Source organism: Pimephales promelas, chromosome 19 (genome assembly GCF_988280905.1).
Source record: "Pimephales promelas chromosome 19, fPimPro1.hap1.1, whole genome shotgun sequence".
Taxonomy (NCBI): Eukaryota; Metazoa; Chordata; class Actinopteri; order Cypriniformes; family Leuciscidae; genus Pimephales; species Pimephales promelas.
Genome location: NC_142787.1, coordinates 9,584,380 through 9,607,197, shown reverse-complemented (window position 1 = coordinate 9,607,197; position 22,818 = coordinate 9,584,380). Strand labels below are relative to the sequence as shown.

The window sequence follows — 22,818 nt, the reverse complement described above, 5'->3', positions numbered from 1 at the left end:
GAAAGCTTTTTACCGACTTTTTTGAGGGGTAATTGTCTCTCTTTATATATCTTTCTACTTTATATCTACCCACACCATATCGGGGCTTCTGTATTCCTTGCGTAAATTGGAAACATTTAGGCTTAAGTTACTTTTTTTCCACCATTATTAATAGTCCTGGTTCTACGGGAGTGCTAGAGATCTCGACGGAGATGGATAACAGTTTTTCAGCAAAGGGAACGATCGTTGTGTGCTTTCTAATTTCCATTCAGAATTTGTATAAAACTTGTTTTTCATGCTGCCAGGATCGGCCACGTAAACACAAAGTTTTGGGTTTCAAAGTTCACTTTCAAAGTTCACTCTTAAAATAGCAATAATTGACATCGATTGGCATGGCATTGTTTGTTTCTGAATAAAGCTGCCTTTTTCGCTAGTCATGGTCGTTGAATAGTTGCTGACCTACTGAGTGCTTTTCCGCCACCTACTGGACGTAACTATGTAAAAATCGCATGTGCTGAAATAGTTGAAAAATCCCCACCATATAATATCTAATAAACAAGTTTCATCTATTTAATCAAGTCTTTTGAAACCAACATTATTACCACAGTGTCACATAATCCGCATTAATCATGCAGTTGTTTTTAGGTTAAAAACAACATTTGTAAATAAATCATTTTGTTGGATGTACACAACTGTTCAAAAGTCTCTTCTGCTCACCAAGCCTGCATTGATTTGATGCAAAATACAGTAAAAACAGTAATTTTATGAAATATTATTACAGTTTAAAATAATAATATAATAAAATATTGTTTATTTCTGTGATCAAAGCTGAAAACCATAGTTTCTCCAGTGTTCATCATGATCCTTTAGATCTGAAATATAAAACTTTTTGTAGCATTATACACTACCATTTAAAAGCTTGCGGTCAGTAAGAATGTATTTTTAAAAAAAATGTTGGGGAATAAATTAATACTTTTATTCAGTATGGTCGCATTAAATTGATCAAAAGTGACAGTAAAGAAGTTTATAATGTAACAAAAGATTCTATTTCAAATAGAAACTGTTGTTTTGAACTTTCTATTGCTAAAAAATCCTGAAAAATAAAATAAATGTTTATTACATAAATGTTTGTTGATCATCAGACGGATCATGTGACACTGAAGACTGGAGTAATGATGCTGAAAATTTGTGAAAATTCTGCTGCCCTCTAAATCCAAACCTTTAGTAAGTAATTTAAAATAATAATTATATATATAGCCTAATATAATTATTTTTCAAGTGGTTTTAATAAATAGTATACATTTATGCATATTATATAAATATATGCTATTTATATCCCAAACACAACCCCCCCCCCCCCCCCCCAGGAAAAAAATTGGGGACCCCCCATAAGACTTGACTCAATTCGAGCACTGAATATAATATGTAACGCTAACGTTTATTGTGGCTTCATAAATCAATACAGACCAATAAGAAGCAAAACACTGCTGCACATTCTTCTTTGTAATTAATTTTCTTGGAGTAGAGTTTAAACCTTGTTGCAGTTTTGAGTAGTTGAATTTATTTTACTGTCTATGTTAATTACGTGATGGTACACCGCCATCTTGCTTCGACGAAAGTGACTTGATGTCGGAAACACGACTCGAAAATACGAACTGCCGAGCTGAATTTGAGATTCACCTGAAGATTTCCGAGTTTTAATATCGAATCTGAACATTTACTCTGAGAGCTTTACTGAGAGAGTTGATTTCTCAAACATGTGTTGAGGGAAGAGCGGGACAGAATGAAGTGTTTTAAGTCAAATAAAACTGGAATATTCTGGAATATTCACACAGGTTCATGTTTCTAGCCTTGAGCAAATGAAAAGAATTAGATTTCATTCCTTTCCTTTGTATTAAAACCTTGCTATAACTCTGGTCCTCTAACATGTATGAAGTTTTGATAATTTTTTTCTGCACACACACAGACACGCACGCGCGCGCGCACACACACACACACGTTAACAGCGGTCTGTGACTGTTTGTGATTCAGTGTCGCCGAGTCTCTCATCTCATTCGCTATCACACGCTTTTCGCATAAATCTGACAGGGTTTCCCTCGTGAAAGCGGAAAAACAACCGCGACGTTAGCGCCGTTTTTTCTGACAGATTGCGCCTTAGTGGAACTATGAAATTCATCGGTCCCCGGGAGAAAGAGCGGCGGCTGCCCGGCTCAGGTGAGCCATCCCGGGTGTGAGAGCGAAATCGAGGCCGCTGGCGCTGAGGCCTAGTGCGGCCGGTTTAATGTTTCACTCGACAATACAGAACAGCGCTCCGGTAATGCTGCAAACACTCCTAAAACATGAAAGACTGAGGGATTAACACAATTTATAGCTGATTTATCGACTTTAAATGAGTTTCAGCCGATTTGTTGATTTGTAGAAATTCATGTAAATGCACGAGTTTTAATTATTATTATTTATTGGAACATGATTTATGCAGTACTTACATCAAGTAACTTACTCATTTAACTGGAAGTAACTTATAGTATTTTTTCTTTAAACGGTATGTCCATATTCTCATTAGTTTAAGAAGTTTATTTTTAATCAAAATACGAACGAATCAACTGAAGTAATAAAACTTCAACAATTTGCTATTTTGTTAGCATTTATATTTATTATTTATTGAAATTAATTTTGTCAGGGCCAAATGACATTTTTTTTCTGCATTTTTTCCCCAAATCAATGTTTTTCATATTTTTTTTTCTTTATTCTCTTATATCAATGATTCAACTCCATTTTAATAATCTAAAAGCATATCTGATGAACTGCCTTAATAACATTTAAATGTAATATTTTTCAACAGGGCCCTTATAAATCTATTTCCCCATACAAACTCTGTTATTTCTTTTCCACAAATTCTCTGTTTTTCATTTTAATATTTTTTGGCTTCCGTTTTAACGGTTAATGTCTTTTCTTCACACAGTCTCCGTCAGGACCAGCAATGGCTTCTTTATGTGATGCCAGATTGACATTGATTGACAGATGATGCTGGAGGCACCTGTGCAGGTGAGCATCACAGCAGGAGAATGAAGCTTCATTCGGACCCGAGTGAGAGCACACACACGTGTGAGGACATGAACCTGAACCACCGTATGACCTTGACCTCCTGTGCACTGAAACCCATGGGCCCGGAGGGGGTGGAGCTCCTGTGCAATGGGTCTTCTGACCAATCAGAGCTTGAGAATTTCACGGCACATTGTGATGAAAGTGACCCGGTGACCTCTGAAGACGACAGCAGGTCCAGTACAGTGGAGAACGGAGACGATTTCACGCCAGAGATCCAGCAGGCCTACAGAATATTTCAAAGCTTTCTTTCCGAGAAGCATAAATCCATAACGGCCCCGTTCTGGCATCCCAGATCCCAGAGCTCTGATGCAGACATGAGCTTCAGAAAGATGAGTGATAAATTTGTAAATCGCGAGTATGAATCCATCACTGCGTTCGTGGCCGATTTCAGACTGATGTTAGAGAACTGTTATCGCTCTCACGGAGTTGATCACTGGATCTCTAAACAGGCCCAGAAACTGGAGATTATTCTTGAACAAAAGTTGACCCTGTTGTCCAGGTAATAATCACAAGTCGCTATTGAGATTCAGTCAGGTGACTCAAGAACCAATTAAGTTCGCTGCCGCATTCTTATAATGTAGTTTAACAGAATGGATTAGTTACCAATTTAAATTGAATTTTTTTATGGATGCAACAATGTACATAAGAAAAAATTTAACAATTTTTCTGAAGCATTTACTTTACATTTTTTACATAAGGATGTAACAATTTTTTCAAATTTAAAAGTTTCACTTTTGTTTAGCTAACTGATTTGTTTTTTTATATATGTACATTCCTGAAATGCATAACGTCGACAGTTTCCTCTGATAAGAGATCATTCTAAATTGTAATACGGATTTATGCACTTTCTGTAAAGCTGCTTTGAAATGATGTATATTGGGAAAATCGTTATACAAATAAACATGAATTGAATTGAAGCTTTGAGATTCACTCATGTTTTCTTTCCGACACCAGGACGTTGCGTGAGAAAACCACGCTAGCTGTGACTTCAAGAGGTCGTTTTGGCACCGAGGATGAGAAAGCATCGGTCGGCACGTCGTCCAGGCGGCGTTTGGTGCCACGAAACCTGGCGGCCATTACAGTGGGCGGCAGTGAGTCCATCATGGTGCAGGCGCTGAGACTGGAGGAGCTGCAGAAAGCCAAAGACCAGAAGAGGTGAACACACACATTGTGGGGAAAACACTTTCATTTGAACATATAGATTCATAGGTAATCACTTTCATTTGAACATATAGATCCATAGGGAATCAATTTTATTTGAACATATAGATTTATAGGAAACCACTTTTATTTGAACATATATCCATAGGGAATCACGTTTATTTGAACATATAGATCAATAGGAAACCACTTTCATTTGAACCTATAGATCCATAGGAAAACACTTTAATTTGAACATATAGATCCATAAGGAATCACTTTTATTTAAACATATAGGAAACAACTTTTATTTGAACATGTATAGATCCATAGGGAATCACTTTTATTTGAACATATAGATCCATAGGAAAACACTTTCATTTGAACATATAGATCCCTAAGGAATCACTTTTGTTTGAACATATAGATCCACAGGGAATTACTTTTATTTGAATATATAGATCCATAAGGAATCACTTTTATTTGAACATATAGATCTATAAGGAATCACTTTTATTTGAACATTTTGATCCATAGAGAATCACTTTCATTTGAGCATATAGAACCATAGGGAATCACATTTGTTTGAACATTTAGATCCATAGGGAATCACTTTTATTTGAACAAATAGATCCGTAGGAAACCACTTTTATTTGAACATATAGATCCATAGGAAAACACTTTCTTTTGAACATATACGTAGATCCATAGGGAATAACTTTTATTTGAACATATAGATCCTTAGGGAAACGCTTTCATTTGAACATATAGATCCCTAAGGAATCACTTTTATTTGAACATATAGATCTATAAGGAATCACTTTTATTTGAACATATTGATCCATAGGGATTCACTTTCATTTGAACATATAGATCCATAGGGAATCACTTTTGTTTGAACATTTAGATCCATAGGGAATCACTTTTGTTTGAACAGTTAGATCCATAGGGAATCACTTTTATTTGAACATATAGATCCATAGGAAACCATTTTTATTTGAACTCATAGATCCATAGGAAACCACTTTTATTTGAACATTTAGATCCATAGGGAATCACTTTCGGAATAATTTTTGGTTTGACTATATATTATTTCAGTCATAATTTCTTCAAGTTAAAGGTATAGCGGAGGATTTTCTTTTTCCGGGTGGGTAGTCTATACTATTGGTCCACCTAAGTGTCAATCATTCTGGTGATATGTTTACGTAAGGCCGTCGTACGTGCTCATCCCTATGTAGTTTTAACTTTCAGGTGTATTAGCCTATGTCAGAGTCACCGTTTCAGCCATTCCTTTTGGCTGAGGGTCGAAAGAGAAAAAATGTATACGAAGTGTATGATAAGAAGAGAAAGGCCGCAGAATATAGAAACAAGACCAGAGTGATTTTGGGTGAATATCACACGCTGGCGTGCGCTAAAAGCACAGGTTGGGCTTCTCACTGATGCCGCAGTCGCGAAGATTCTACCAGACAGGTAAAGTTTGTCATACTATTTGGAGAAATCCATTTAAAATCACTAGTAAAAGTTAATGCAAGCTACTTAGCAATGCTAGCCCTGGCACAAGTCATGCACCGCATAGACACGGTAAACATCTCTCAATTTGTCTAAAGTAGCCTTTTGACCAAATGGTAAATGGTATCACGCTGAAATATTCTAAAACCTTGTGTGTTCATGTGTTCATATTCTAAAACCTTTTGTGTTTATTATTACACAAATGCAACAAGCTAACTTCTCCATTACATATGCAACTATGTATAAAAATAACGTATTAATACCTACATATTAACAATGAGACATATTAGGTTAAGGACCAACGTAATAGCACTGCTTATATGTTGCCATGTAACGTAATTGCGATTTGCAAAATAGTTTCCTCAGAACGTATTTCGTGTGATACAGGGTTGCAACATACAGTATCATGTCTTGAGTCCTCGGTCACTCAATCGATCAGTATAATAAGTAATTAAAACACGGAAGGGCATTTGGCATGTTGTCTTTTTTATGAATTTTTTTGAGTTAGTTTATAATTTGCAACATAATTGTGCAAGGCGTAATAGGCGTTCCCTCTCGGGAGCAAGAGTGTTGTGTTTCTGCATGTGCATTTTTTTTAAAAATGGAGAGGGCGGGTCTTCTCTAAAATTCGCAAAGATCCTCCGCTATAGCTTTAAGCCATACTTTTATTTTATCAGTTTGTATTTTGCATAGAACTCCTAAATCCTGTAACCATTGACCTTTGACCTCTAGGCAGCGTGAGCTGGAGCGTAAAGAAGCAGAGGAGGCGTCGGTGAAAGATTTGGAGGATTGGGAGAGTTCACTGCTTGCGCTGGCGGAACCGTGGGCTGTCCGGACCATGTGGGAGCTTCCCGCCATCGGCCACTTCTTGTGTCTGGCTCAGAAGGCACTCAACCTCCCCGAGATCGTCTTCTACGAGCTGGAGCGCTGCTTGCTAATGCCGCGCTGTAGCTCGTTCCTAGCTAAGGTCATGACCTCTCTGCTCCTTCACCCGAATAAAAGAGCGAATGCCCACCGCCGCCCGCCGTTGCCATACAGAAAGTGGGAGGCGGAGCTCCGGCGTCGGGTCCAGGACTGGTATCGTTCGCTCGCGAGGGCAGAGGACCAAACAGCTCGTGCCGAACTCCTAGGACTTTCACATCAGTTCTTCTGGACGCTAGGAGACGTGAGTCCGCTAGAGGAGACGCCGTTCCATATGCTCACGTTTAAGCAGCGTGTGTGGCTCCTCAAGGGCCTGTGCGATCACGTGTACGAGACGCAGAAGGACGTTCAGGTCGCAGTTCTCGCGCAGCCGATCCACGAGTGCCGCGAGTCCATCCTGGGCTATGATGCACAGGAGAACGCGTACATACACTTCCCTCACTTCTGCGGTGCCGACCTGCGGATCTACCGCCAGAGTCCGTGTACCGCGATGGAGTTTCCTCTTCCGCTGTTATGTGTCAAGAGATCGCAGGAGGAACCGGAGGGGTCAGAGGTCAAGCTGGAAACACGTGAGTTTATTGTTGCTATTGTTCATTTTGTTTTTAGTTGTTTATTATTATTATTGTTATTATAACCTTTATTTTACCAGGAAAGAAAGCACATTAAGATTATAATCTCTTTTTGCAAGAGCGTCCTGGCCAAGATCATGAACACGCAACTCCAATAAAATTTATCCAGACCATTTATTAGGGGCCAAGCTCCTATTGTATTCGTTGCCGTTCTTATTGGGTATGGGCATTGAAAATATTGTATTCGAATATTTGGGCTCATAAAAATCATAAAAATATTTGTGTATTTAAATGACGTTTAATGAGACAGACGTTATTTTTTTAATTTTATGTTTTTGATTTCTGAACAAGCTTACGGTCAGGCAGTGTTATATCTAAAGGTTTTATTTTAGTTGAATACATAAAAAATGTCTAAATTAAAAATATAAAGAACAATTTAAGCTCAAGCAACATGAATGGAACAAAAACGCTAAAGCAGACTGCGCCAATTATCCACTGTAGAGGCACTTGACAGGAAAGCTGTGAAATTCGGTACACAGATAGAGTATGGTTTGTGTGAACTCTCACCAGAGCAACTTTGGAGTCTCTAACTCAATCGCTTTAGCGCCACCAACTGTCCATAATTGAAAGTCAAGTCACCTTTATTTATAAAGCGCTTTTTACAAAACAGTTTCAAAGCAGCTTTACAGAGATAACAGGAAAATAATGCAACAAAGTTTGATTCTGGTGTACAGCAGAACTCGAAGGAATAGCTTCATAGTCCAGCTTAAGTTTAGGGATGGTTCATACATATATACAGGGTGTGATTTGCTGGGGGTGATGCGTGGGATTTCCCCCTTTCTGGTCAATATATCCCTGCCTCTGCTTAATTATTTTTTATCCCTGATGGGGATAAATTTATCCCCCCCTCATAGGGATCAGTGCTACTACACTAGTGATGAGACGAATCAGAAAACGTATCACGGTTTAATTAGTCAATTTTATTTTTAAATGCACTACTTTGGCTGACTCTGATACACTGCCGCTCTGCATGAGTCTGCAGACTTGCTCAATGTCCCGCCCACGCCGCTATCTGATTGGTTACACCTCACGGATAATAGCCTATCAACACTTGCGAGACGGTTGCATGTCCGCACTAGGCTGTGGAGCTGTGTGTAGAAAGGAAGGCAAAATATTCAGAATAAACATCACAATCTGATTATCTGTTTCTATGATGACAAGCAGAGCTAGTGTCCCAGTCACTGAGAATGGCCGAAGTTATACATACGATGTTTCACTCAATAGAGACTAAAGCAAAGGTTTTTTGATTAGACACTCACTCTTGAACGTCTGGCGTGAGTGATTTCAATGTTAAATCAATGTAAAGACGCGTTTACACGCGTCTAGAGGTCCTGTGGCGCGAATGAGGCGAATTGACTTACATAGATAATAGTCTTTTCTGTCATTTCACTGTAGCTCAGAATCGCGATGTAACGTTAACATTATTACTTTAACTTAACAGTCAGCAGTAAAACTGTTTCTGTGATGGTTTATGTCAGTCAATCCGTGGTTCAGGAGAGGCTGATATAAATTAGCACCTACCCTATTAATCTATTGATTTAATTATTGCATGTTTTTTCGTTTTGCATGATCACAGTTCATATATGTGTGTGGGAAGCTGTTAGAGTAAAAATATTGCGTTAGGATACTTCATGAGTTAAGATTTTTTTCCTGCAAATGCAGTGATGAAGTTCATGTTCTCAAAACATCCTCTGTTTTTTTTTTCACAAATAGCACCCTCTAATGTATAATAGCAGTTGCTCCAATTTTCACGAAAATGTGTCCAGATCATCTTAAGACGATGGTGACAAAGTTAAGTTGTTTTCCAATTACGCGCAAATACATTTTATCTAGGGTTTACAAAAGTAGACATTAGACCAGGGCTATTCAATTATCTTCATTCGAGGGCCGCATTATTAAAGGGACTCTGTGTAGGAATTACCCCCATCTAGTGGTTAAATAGTATTTTGCATTCAAACGAATTTTGCTCTCCAGCGCCTCGCTTTTTCAAGTGCGTATTGCATCTACGGTTGCCGTTATGTACCAAAAATGCTATGACAGGATGTCTTGTAGTAACACTTCATCGAGTTTCTCCGGGTGAAGTTTGTAACTAAAAAAAACAGCAACTTGACACAACGAACAAACGAATTAGATAGATATTAGATATTATCATCATCACGATGTTAGATATCATCATCGGATGATTCAGCAGTAGGGAGAGGGAGAGGACAGAGAGGCAGTGGATCAGTGGGATCTAACGTTAGGCGAGGAGATGGATGACGAGTAGCGCGAGAGTCAACACAACGACGACAAAGATACCCGGCAACTACAAGAGACGATCAAAGTAGAATTGAAAGTTTTCAAAGGCAGCGAAGAGAAACGACCGAGGTTTGTACAATTTATGTGTCTAGCTGTATAAATTAATTTTAATTCTCTGTACAATCTTATCCACATAGCAAAATCACAATTTTAGCTAATTGATCATTTATAAAAAAGAAAGTTATAGAAAATCTTACAGAGAGCAATATTTTCTTCAATATTTTCTTATCTCTATATTCTTACTGAATTTATAGGTTATAAAGCGTTAACTTACAAACCTTGTTTTTAGCACCTTCACAATAGCTGCGAGTAAAGTAGTCAATAGCTGCTATATCAAAGACCTTGTTTAACTTTTTTACCTATAAATGTTATACTGTCTATATAATAAAGTACACAGCCAAGCAATGACAAAAAAATTAAGTAAGACTGTAACATTGACTAACCTGTCGCGGAGAAAGCAACTTCAGCGTCTCTTCTGAAATCTTTCCGCTGCATTAGCTCTTTCCAGCTTGAAAACGCTATCCCGATATTTAAGGCCATTGCACACTGAGTACGAAATTTTCGTATGCGTATTTTCGTGTTTGTCATCAGCCTAAAAATTCGTCACGCATAGAAACCTTGCACACCGAGTCCGTTGCGTATTTATTAAAGGTGCCATCTACCATAATAAATCAAATCCTACTCCATATTCCATAACAGATGGGGGCAGTATACCTCCAAAAAATGACTTGTGCTCCTACCATCGCGCATGTTATTCAAATCATTTGACATGATAGTAAAAGGTTGGAAGACCGCAGTTTCACGTGGAACATTTGGAGATTTTTAGAGATCAGAGACTCAATGAACTAAACACTAGAGTGAACTAAACTAAACACTATGAATCTCAACACTAAATGATGAAGACCGCCTCATAGATCTCAAAAACAAGCTGGTGCATTTCGACGGTATGGGAAAATAAAAGCTTGGGCAATTATTTGAAGTTTATGGTATTCGTTTTGTTCATATTACACTTTTGTTGTTAGTGAATTAATTTGACAGACAGCATTCGCTGATGTTGATCAAGCTAGCGCCGTGAATTTACCGTGAGACACACGCAATTAACACTTAGCAAGCAGGTTAGTTAAGCTCTCAGATTCTGTCAATTATATTACGCAATTCAAAGAATAAATACCGTTTTGGCGCTTGTACATGTTACACTACAGATCCCTAGCGCACGTGAACCGATCGTCTCTACTAGCTGGAAAAAGAACATGAACTCTGTTGAAAGATACAGTATGCTACAACTTACCAAAATGTATTCCTCATGCATAATGTCGACCAATCATTTTTTGAACTCTTCCCTGAACTGAAATGTAGTAGTGGGCTGTATTTCCACACGACTGACATCAGGTTCAAGTACACATACACACACCGGCGCGAGCGCGACTCACTCGCGCATTGCAGTTTGGCTGGTGCTAACGTTGCCCGTCCGCATACCGCCTCCCATGGCCGGAACTGGTATTACGATACCTGCCGGGCCGGGGCTAGTAATTTAGCATGCTAATTCAGGTTAATATCTCGGCAGCACTATAACTTGTCAGTTTTTTAATGACATCTTTGCACTTATTTCTTCTCATTCTTTTGATGCGTGTAGCTCATTTTTCGTATATTGTTACCTCAATTATTGTATATGGCACCTTTAAACCTTTGCGGGAAAAAACGAAAAAATACCAAATGGATTCGTCAAGCAGTGAGGATGATTTTTGCCCTCTCTCATATTGAAAAGAGAAGAAAGAGAAATTACGTCCATCCAATCCTGAAATTGCGCCGAGAGGAAGAAGGAGAGTTCCACCTTATCAAGGAGTTGCGAATTTATCCTGAGCGATTCAAAATTTACCTCAGAATGTCAGTGGGACAGTTTGATGCTTTGCTAGCGATTCTGGAGCCACATATTAAAAACAAAAACACCAATTTCCGTGAACCAATCGATTCTGAACGGCAGTGTGTCTGGTATGGACCAGGTATGGACACACACACAAACACACACACACCTCCGTGCGCGGCCCGGTGGAAGCGCTGAGCAGACAGAACAGCTAGGCTGTTATTGTGTATTTGTGCCCAAATACATTAGTTATCGAATAGGCTGCTCAATCACACCTTATTCGATCTTAAATTTCAATCTGATTGAATTCGGGGAGGTTTATTAATTTCATAATCCAATGTAGAGAAGAGAACATAAACACTTGATCGAATTGAAAACCGAAACTGAAAGCACGGCGCATATGTGCAATGATTTGAGGACGAGCTCCCCCGGCCCTGAATTGTCAAAAGACCTCTCAAAATGCTGGCTCTGGATGCGAAAAACGCAGAAAATCGAACCCGATCCGATTAATTTTATGACGGACGAAATCTCCGGTCACGTTTCCTTTTTCGTTCAAGTCTGGCCTTTTTTTGCGAGGAGGATGCATTCTCCTGTGACTCGGCATATGTATTAATAATCTCGCCATTACAAATAATAGAGCAATCAGCAATCATAGGAGTGCAATGCAGCCGTTTAAACTTGCAGGGAATGCGCCTCTCAATGTGACGTGACGATGGCTCTGAGTCTGAACGAAAACGCGTTGTGGAAACGCGTTTGGCTGGTGGTACTTTTTGACCCTCTCTGCTATTATAGTTTTTCAAGATGGCGGAACGACATGGAAGCCTCCGTGAACCTACCCGTCCCATGTACATAAAGATAATAAATTCTTCATTTACGAGGATAAGTCAGATAATTTGCAGAGGTATTTGTACACCATTGAGGACATATTTATGAATAAAAATATTGATTTCAGATAATAAAATACCTAAAAATCTACACAGAGTCCCTTTAAATCAAAAAGTTGAGCTGGGCCGGTGGGTTAAGCTTATTTATTAACACATAACAGTATCAAAAAGTAAGCTAAAGTAAAAAAAAAAAGGTTTTGCATTTACTAGGAAATGTGGTACCCAACAGTATGCAGACCATAATAAATAACATTTTTTTACAGCTATATACAATTGAATTATACAATATCATAGCTATTGGTAAGAATTATTTTATTAATAATTATTTTAGGCTTAAATTAAAATATCCTGACAGTGAGACTTGTGGCTCTCTACCACTGTATAAAAAATGCCTAAACAGGTAAACAATTATGCACACAATGAATTTGGCTATATTCCTCTACCCCCTAATAAATCTAATGCAAAATACATGACTGTAACATAGAATTCAATATAAATATTCCACATTTCTGCCCAAACCATATGGTAAATTATTACATTCATGGTAAATGTTTGTAAGGGTGGTGATTATGGCATTTATAGTATTCCAACTTTGTTCATGTTCCTGCTATTTACCTCATCAGTAGTGTTGGGAATGTTATGGCTGTTTCATCCGATTTAAAACTAGTTAAAATCCTTGAGTGATTTGTGGTTTGTAACAGAGAGGAGTGTCCGATTGAAACGCTTCTCAATGGATGTCGCAACGCTGTTTAATAGACCTTATTCAGAGCAGCGCCATGACCGGTATGAAAGTGAGGCTGTGAGGGATAGACTTACCGTGTTTCCAATGGCATCCGCTGTAAAAAGCTGAATAAAGCTCCTAGATTACTTACAATTTTCCACAGCTTACATTGTCGGGGGTTTTTGTCAACTGACATTTCTTTGAAAGATATTTTTCCAGTGTTTCATGAGCAGAACAATCCAAAAACACATTAAATAACAATACAGCCCATTGAAGAGATGCATGACTATCCCTCACAGCCTCGCTTTCATTCTCATTAAAAATCAAAGATGGCGCTGCCGTGAATAAGGCGTATAATAGTGTCCGGGACCGGGAGTAAACGCAACTCCTTTAAGCTTGTGTTCCGTTATCCACTGGGCCATGCTGCCTAGTTCAAAGTAAACTAACGAAACAACTGAACCCAGCGCTATTTTGTTCTATATTTGTTCTTACTGACTGAGAAACTGCTTCAGATGATTCAGTGACAGAACGGTCTGAACGAATCAGAATCGTTTCCGACTGTTATGCACGCGCGTTTGGCCAATTCATGAAAAGGAAATAGGAATCGAACCAACGAACGATTAATATCGCTTAGGGCTGGGTATTGAGACAAATTTCACAATTCGATTAGATTTCGATTCACAAGCTTGCAATTCGATTCGATTTCGATTCAATATCGATTATTTTGGATATCAGTTACAATAAATGGCATTTTTTCTCAAGGGAATCAAATCTCTTAACTAATGCTGTAAACTATGGGAGTCTAGTTGTAGCCTACTAGGCTTCATTAGCCTAATATGAAGGTAATAATGAATGAATCACTTAAATTACACTTTTATTTATTTTATAATAAGAAGATTATATGAAATATAAACATTTAAATGGTGGCTGTCATAAAAAACTTGCCAGATTTATTCAAATATGAAGGTAATAATGAATGAATCACTTAAAATACACTTTTATTTATTTTTATAATAAGAAGATTATATGAAATATAAACATTTAAATGGTGGCTATATATTTAGCAAAATGCTCCTCTCTGTAGTTATTTTTTCCTAGCTGACTAACGAGTTGATGTGGGTTTTCTGAGGTAAATATGATTGATACATTGATTACAAGCTGTTTAACTGACGTCTTTCCACGGTTGAAACGCTGATTGAGCGAATCAATGTGACATGATACGAATTTCGATAAGTTGTACTCTATCTTTTAACTCACTTTCAGATGCTCATTCATGTTTATTTCGCGCTGTGACTGGTATTATTAAGCCGGAAGAGAGATCAGCGCTGCTGCTTCTCATCAGCTGCGCCAGAGCGATCTCACGCCACAGCGCCAAAACTCTATTTATGTTTTTGAATTTCTAAATGGACGTAATTTGAAAATTGAGACTTTGCTTCATATCAATAGTAACAAAGGACAAAGATTATTGCGATTTTTTTTTTTTTTTTTTGATGCGCGCAGCCGCGATACAATATCCCATTCATTCAAATGAAACAGGATGAATAATCGATTCTTGAGACTTAAGAATCGATATCGGTTCGTAAAAATGAGAATCGATTAATATCGAGAAATCGATATTTATTACCCAGCCCTAATATCGCTGGTTCAGTCGACAGAAATACGGGACACGCATAATAACTGCTGAAATATTCGGACTGAAAACGTTTCTCTCAGGTCAGTTGGAGCGCTCATACACACAGTGCGTATTGAGAATGTGGAGCTGACGTCACGCGTACCAGTCCGCGTTGCATTGTGGGAAGGATTCGCCATCTTGGTTGGATACGCTATCCGTTGTCATGGTTACTTCGGCAGTGAGACCAAGAGAAATAGCGGCAGAGAGAGAGAGCAGCTTGATATTTGTTTGTATTTTTGTTAGGGATGCACCGATCCACATTTTTTCACTTCCGATCCGATCCCGATACCTGACTTTGGATATAGGCCGATACCGATACTTTTCCGATACCAGAGCTGTGTTTGCTTTAATATTATTTATCATTATTGTTAATTTTATATGATGCTGAAATAAACTCCTCTCTACGGGCAAGGATGATATGTACGCATGTATGTCATTATATATATATATATATATATATATATATATATTAAACAATAGACAATTAAACAAAGATGCACATTATACAGGCCTACACAGTGCTTTAATTTCAGGAAGGTCTACTAACATTATTCAGGTATGGTCTAAAAAGAATTATAATAAAGTAATCAAAAGTAAAATAGCACTGCAAAGTTTATCATAGATAGATTTATGCTTATTAGAGCTGAAGTAATTCATTCAAGAGCTGTGAGTGATTTTCTTTTTGCCTTTTGTTGTTTTACTCTCAGTAATGTCGCAATCGTCACATTTATACTGCTGCCCTTTAAGAACGAGTTCAGATTTCATAGTCTACTGATGCACCATATTTTCTCCCAACTACTTCCATAACTACATTCATTTTAGACATAAACGGTTTAAGTGTTAATCTCCAAGCCGGTCGTTTAGACATTTTTCTTGTGCAGGCTACATTTGATCGTTTAGACGCGCATATGAAGCCCAGAGTATAATTTGCTTGTCTTGTTGCGGTCTGTATCGGAGCGCGCGCCACTGGGAACAGCATCTCTTGCGCAAATTTTGTGCTTTTAATAGCTCTCTTTATTATTAAAAGTGTCCCGCAATTTAGCAACAGCAGAGCCTGCATTTTACAACAATCACAGATCGTGCTAATTCTGTCTTAAAGTTTTAGTTTTAAGGAGAAATGACAGTGCACCGCCGCGATGGGAATGAAGTTGGCTAGACAGAATGCGGCTATTGTTTTTAATGTTTTTTTTACCTCAATATATTCTTTAGTCTTTGGAAATCAGACTAATATCATATAACCAGGCTACGTTTCCTCTGTCGTCACTCATTAAGCAGGGCTGTCGTGTTGTGCGTGCTGTGGCACCGCGTGAGAGATCTCTCTTGCTTTCTCTTCTGGATTGCGAATTGCAAACATGCATCACAGACATATAGTTTAATTAATACGGCTTTGCAAACATTGCATTTTGCTGTCTTGCTCTGCTGCAGTGTTTCCAGTGTGAAGTATTTCCACCGTAGCATTTCCACACAGCGAACATGTTGGTCAATGCTATCCTGCTAGCTGGCTGCAAACTGCGGAATGGATTTCCTGAGCGGGGGTCTGTGTGTCTCATTGAGCCCTATTTTTTACAATCTATGATTGAGCTGCACCTCCGTTCAGGATATCCATTCCACAGTTTGCAGCCAACTAGGAGACTAGCAGGCCCGGGGAATCCCTTTTGCAGTTATTTCAGCAGATAACGTTAAAGCGCAGACATGGATCATAAATATCGGATTTCTCCGCAGGTTGGATCGGAAAAATCCGATACGTGAATTACGCAGGTATCGGTCCCGATACCGATACTGGATCGGATCGGCCCCATCTCTAATTTTTGTTGATATGGAACAGTTTCTTGAGAACAAATGAAGAAGGGGGAAGCAAAAGGAATGTGGCTCTATCGGTAGAGAATAAATTACAACACCAAGCAGCATTATAGAGAAACGACTTGAACACAACATGGACCCGTACGACCTGCTACAGAATGGCCGAAAGACCCGAAGCACTTCCACCTTTCACATACCCTGACAGAGTCAATTACCTGGTTTATGGTATAAGTGCCTAACGTTACTGCCTACACAATGCAAAGGAAGAGTTCAGAAGCTTATGAACAATTCAGCCGCGGCTGGGTGCAAGACTAAAGGCCAATTTATACTTCTGCGTAGGGTGCGCGCAGTAGGTACGGCGTAGCATACGCACAGACGCGTCCCATGCCGCGTACCCTTTGCCGTCGCCTGACGCGCACCTCTTCAAAAATGTAACTACACGTCGCGACGACGCAGACCGCAAGATCTGTGATTGGTCGGCTTGGTAGCATTGCATTTCCTCCTACGCATTTCCGCACGTACCTTCTCACGCATTTCCACCACTGTCTATGATTTCCACACGTACCATCTCCTCCGACATCTTCTCTCGTTTCTGCTTTTCAGTTTTAGTAATTTCACTAAAGTGAACTGTTTTTCCACCTCAATAAGCTCCAACTCCAACATGATCAGCTCTCTTTCAGTCGCTATTGCTTGTAGTAACCTAGCTGCGAGGAATCTAAACACAGTGGAACATTAAAACCCTCCGCCGCCAACTAGCGTTTCGGAGCAGTACTGCAGAGCAACCAAGACCTGAACGCAGAAGTATAAATGCTCACAACGGCGTCGCCTACGTGCGTAGCCAACGCCGTACACCACGGCGTACCCTCGACGCAGAAGTATAAATTGGCCTTTAGAAACCCCCAAACCTTTAACGTTAAACTGCGAGAGTTCAATCATACTTGATGTTTCAGGCCTCATTCATATGTGGAAATACATCTGATATGAATCATCATACACATGCATTTGCAACCGGCAGTGCAACGTCAAGCGAACATATCGGACATTCTCGTCAATGCGAGTCGTACGTCATTAAAAAAATGTTTTTAAAACATTTCACGGTACAGATATATCTATAACAAATGAAACAACTATAGTTGAATAACAGAGTAGCTATTAATTTTATTCGTCCAGGGAACTACACTGCGACCAAAATGGTCGCATATGCGACCTTTTGAAATCGCATTGCGACCCTAATTTTTAATGGGTCGCAAATGTATCACTGACTATTTTGACGGGTCTGTTTTTTTTTAGTTTCTTTCGGGTTGTATTTAATATTTACTTCTAAAACCTGTCGGATCGTCCTCTTTTTGTCCCGCCAAAAGCCTTTTTTGATCGCGGTGAGTGTTGTAGAGTAGAATGACTGATGCGTTTGACAGGGCGCAAACGAGCTGAGAGAGAGAGAGAGAGAGAGAGCGCCCTGGCCGCGCGCGCACTATCACGTCTTCACACAACACAAGCGCTGTCTTGCTCTCTCTCTCTATCGCGCGCATATTATTCAAATGACATGATAGTAAAAGGTTTGTGTCTTTATAATAGGCATGCTAATCATAATCATAGGCTACCATCTGAGCCTGCATGACAGCAGGAAAAAGACGCAGAGATGTAAGACACCGTGTCTCTTCCTTACACCAAAGGTAGATTTGCGGTCTGGTGTTCGGCTGATAAACTCTGCCATGAGCTAACTAATTATATTGCTAGCGCTGATATTGACATCGACTAACGTTATATGATCACTAGCAGTTTTTTAGACTAACGTTAGTTTTTTCATAATCATAATCGCGTGATTCGCGTCAAGACACCTGATTGGCTAATACTACACACTGAAGATAAATTAAATGTTTTATTAAATAATTACTGAAAATATCCCTCTCTTCATCCCACACCCCAAACATGACATACAAAATGTTGTGGAACAGAAACAACCAGAGATATATTTATAAGCTATCATTTTATTGTCATCACAGCTTTCCAACAGTCCTGCGTATGATTCTACATTGATTAAAAAAGAAAAATCAAATGTGTTTTAATGGTAATTATTTTATACGGAAATCATGTATTTATAATTCAGATGAGAATAAAGTTAGGGTTAGTTAAAATTAAGGAAAAAAAATATATTGATCTGAAATATTGCAAATTAATTTTACATTCATTCAAGTACAATTACCAAACATATATCAAGGTCATTTTGTCTTTTTATTAATTTAATGAATAAACTAATTATATAAAACTATTGTCAGTGCACTACAAATAAACTGGTTCTATGCCTTTATTAATAAAACTTAAACAACTTAAAAAATACGAGGCTTAAGACATTTATAAAAATGCCATTTTTGTTTTGCTTTTCACTCCATTGTACCGAAATCGTACCGAACCAAGGTATGAACCCAACCCAACCGTGACTTCTGTACCGTTCCACCCCTAATGCAGTTTCATTATTATTCATTACTATCCAGAGTGCGGCTTACTATAAATAATTTGTGCACCAAATCATGTTTTGCGCCAGTAACTGAAAAAGTTAGTAGCGCAAGTGCCACCAGTGGAAAAGGTTAGTGTAGTTCCCTGTCGTCTGTGTTAAATAAAATATGAACTGTGCTGAAATGTTCCTTTTGAAATCATTCTTTGCTCCTGTTGCTGCTGTCAGTTTATTGACAAGCAGTTTTTCTAAATAAAACTGGCTAGCATTGATATTTAGTCTCTCCCGATAGAACCCCTTTCATTTCTCTACCTTCTTCCCCCTATACTGTATATTCCAAAGAAACTGCCGTGGTGTATATCGCTAAAATGTAAACAAATGCTGTGCTGCGCTGTCTCCCTATGAAGTTCTGAAGGCGTCGCCCCTGGCAACCGATAGCGTCTCCAACCATCATGGCCGACCGGCTCAGACCCCGCCCAAATCGGCATGTGACTCCTCACTCTCAATAGTCATCCAGCTGCACGCGCCACTGCGGCCACGCGCATATCAAACCAAATTTAGCCGCACCACCAGAAAATAGGAGGGGGAGGTTGGAGCGCATGGAGATGATTTGCGGGCCGCACTTGGCCCGCGTGCCGCCAATTGAATAGCCCTGCATTAGACCAAAGTCATCAAGCATGACCTGAGGTTCCATGCTGCGTTTTGGAGCTGTGCCACCTACTGGGCCGAAGATACGAAAAAATTATGAATATTTTTTCTTATAACTTTTGCTGTAAATCTTTTATTGGAGGCTGAAGGATGTTACATTTGACAAGAAGTGAAATAGTTTTCCAGTTTCATTTTTTTATCTTAAGCTACCAAAACCTTATAACCCCCCCCCCCCCCCTACAAAAAACAATTGCTTAGTAATACCCATCCCCCCTCCTAACATAGTTGTCCCACCCTTCCCGCCCCCCATAAATTAGTAACATTCTGGAAAAACAGCTTTTCTTTTTCAATTGTTACACAGCTCTTCAAAACAGTTAAAGCATTTAACTTTTTCCAGTTTAATAAAAAATAAAACCTCCCTTAACCATGCGGCTGTCGGTAGCGGTTGTCCAAACCAATAAGATTCTACAACGAGCAAGAAGTGATGTAAAAGCAATAATGTCCGATTGGTCTCAGGTTAAAGTTAAGCTCTCCTTTGGAATTCCAAATATTGCAATCAACGGACAGGGCTTAATTTGAATTTTTATAACTTCGGATGAAGTTTGAAAAACAGATGACCAATATTGATGTAGACGGGGGCACAACCAAAACGTGTGTTAAATCGGCTGGAGAGAGGGAGCTGCTTATAACTTTTGAACGGTTTGCCAAAAAAATCATAAAAGTGGTTTCATTAGATTGAGGGCGGAATGTGGCATATCGTTACGTATAATTGCTGCTTGCAGCTATATTTATTATTAATTTTATTCAATTATATATTTAGTTATGGTAGTTAAGCTAATTTCATTTAGAATTTGCGTTTGAAGTGAAGCTTGAAGAACGATCTGCGTCTGTCCACAGATGTGATGAAGGAGCTGAACGCATGGAAGGAAGATTCGCTCGCCGACGGGGAGGATCCGGATCAGAAATATTCCTCCAGCTTCTTCTCATGGTCTCTGGACTCTGGAAGTGTTCGAGGAGCGTTCACCAAGGAGGAGCGGTTAAAAGAAGAGGATGAGGACGTGTGTGAGCCGAGCTTCGGAGTGGGAGAGAGTCTATATAAGGGAGTTGCATCCGCTCTGAATAGTCACAGAAGTCCTGAAAAAGATGCAAATCACATGACCTGTGAGGACCAATCACAACTCCAGAAGAAGAAGAGACAGAGGAAAAAAGACTTGAAGAAACCCAAACTGAGCTTGAAGAAGCGAACGGCTAAAAGCAGCATGACGAGAGCAGCTACAGCCGTGAAGAAAAAAGACCAGAGGAAAAGACGGAAACTGGGTAAATAATACACACTTTCACATCATGTTGACTAAATGAAACTATAAAACTTTACTATGAGTTCATTAGTTGACTTACCTTGGTTAACACAAAAAGAATGAACAATACTTCTACAGCATCTATTAATCTTAGTTAATATTTATTTCAACATTTACTAATATGTCATGACATAGAAATAGCATAATGGCATAGAAACAGCGTAATGATGTAGAAATAGTGTAGTGATGTTGCAATGACGTAGAAATAGCGCAATGATGTTAAAATAGCGTAACCTGATCACATGTTCAGCGTTCATGTTACATTCAGATTCATCAATCGGAAAGAAAGTTGTGCATGTGAACAAATAGTTATTTTACTGGATCTCGATCACACATTCGGTTGATTTTAAAGGAGCCTAGTAAGTGCTTTTCTTGATTTTACTAGTATTGTCTTGTGTGGTTAAATCTGTGTCTCGACCAGGCGTCTGGAGGAGAGAGTGATCTCTCGATGGGATTTAATGGTTAAATAAAGGATAAATAAATAAACTTGGTGTTTCTCCATCATCAGGGAACAGGGCTGATGGGAAACTGTTGAGGAGACCAGCGGGATCTGCTCTTTTCCAATCAGGACCCTCGTTTCAGGTCAGCTTACACACACACTGGAAAACACTCATGAAATATGAATATGAAAATCTTTATTTCAAACTAATAAGTGAATATATTACTCATTTGTGAGTCTTTTTGAATAAAAAAAATGTCTGCTAAATGAATGAAAGTAAATGCAAAACTTGTCTTTATGTTTTATGTCTTTAAAATGTTTTGAAAATGTTATTTTTGAGGAATCGTTTGTGCATCTTAAAACATTTTTGATGTTGATTCTGATCTCGATACAAATGAGTACTTTTTCATCAAGGATGCATTAAATTGATCAAAAGTGACAGTAAAGACATTTATAATTTTACAAAAGATTCTATTTCAAATATTCAAACTTTATATTCATCAAAGAATCATGAAAAAAATAATCATTTCCACAAAAATATTACCTAATAATCATAAATGTTTCTTGATCATTAGATCATCATATTTGCGTGATTTCTGAAGGATCATGTGACACTGAAGACTGGAGTAATGATGCTAAAAATTCAGCTTTGATCACAGGAATAAATTACACTTTAATGCTAAATCGCATTAAAATATTTTAGCTAGGAGTTTTCTCTTAAAAGTTTTTCACAACGCGTTTCAGATCTACTCGACACAGGGCCATCATGCGGAACATAACACAGACGCAACAAATCATGGAATTACAGCATCTAAATTTGTCTGTGTCCTACACAAAATAATAATAGTAATGTCATCGAAATGCATAAATAATGACATGTTTGTGCCAGAGTTTCCGCTAGAAAAAATGGTGCAGGTCACTCATTTTACGGACATTTTGATATGCTGGTTATTTATCGCCTCTTAATTAGTCAAGTTGAGGAACACTGGAGGCAGGCTATGTAACTAAAAAAAAATTACATAATCAGGCCGTATAGAATGCAACATGCTATTATTAGCCTAACTTTCAAATAGATGGAAAAAAACATGAACGTCCGATTGGCGTCAATCAACACCAATTGTTTTTTACTATCACACACATTAACTTTTTTAAACATTAAGGCATGGATACAAATAAATAAAACATCTCCAGTTAACTAGCAGATCATTAATTTAGTTTGCTATTAAATAAGAGATCTAGCGCTAAAATCTGTTTTCACAAATTACAAGCTGAGGCTCGTGTCCGCTGTTATCAGTTGTATGGACGAAGCGCTGTGAGAGTCGTGCTATGTTTTTACTCCGACACGCGAGTGAAGTTTCAATCTATCGCCATTGCGGAGACTATTCATTCCGGTGAAATAACAAAA

At 38.6% G+C, this 22,818-nt stretch overlaps 1 protein-coding gene across 2 annotated transcripts in view; it reads left to right on the top strand.

Annotated features, from left to right (window-relative positions):
- The first annotated feature begins 1,965 nt into the window (after positions 1 to 1,965).
- Positions 1,966 to 22,818, top strand: part of brd10 (bromodomain containing 10) — a 34,309-nt gene continuing 13,456 nt past the window's right edge. Inside the window, exons 1-6 of one of the 2 annotated variants that reach the window (XM_039663960.2) lie at positions 1,966 to 2,193; positions 2,942 to 3,583; positions 4,039 to 4,239; positions 6,466 to 7,223; positions 20,517 to 20,936; positions 21,483 to 21,556. In XM_039663960.2, the coding sequence (XP_039519894.2) occupies positions 3,045 to 3,583; positions 4,039 to 4,239; positions 6,466 to 7,223; positions 20,517 to 20,936; positions 21,483 to 21,556 (1,992 nt within the window). In that variant the 5' untranslated portion in view covers positions 1,966 to 2,193; positions 2,942 to 3,044. Of the gene's footprint in view, positions 2,294 to 2,941; positions 3,584 to 4,038; positions 4,240 to 6,465; positions 7,224 to 20,516; positions 20,937 to 21,482; positions 21,557 to 22,818 lie in introns of both variants that reach the window. The other variant, XM_039663958.2, reaches the window with a different exon arrangement.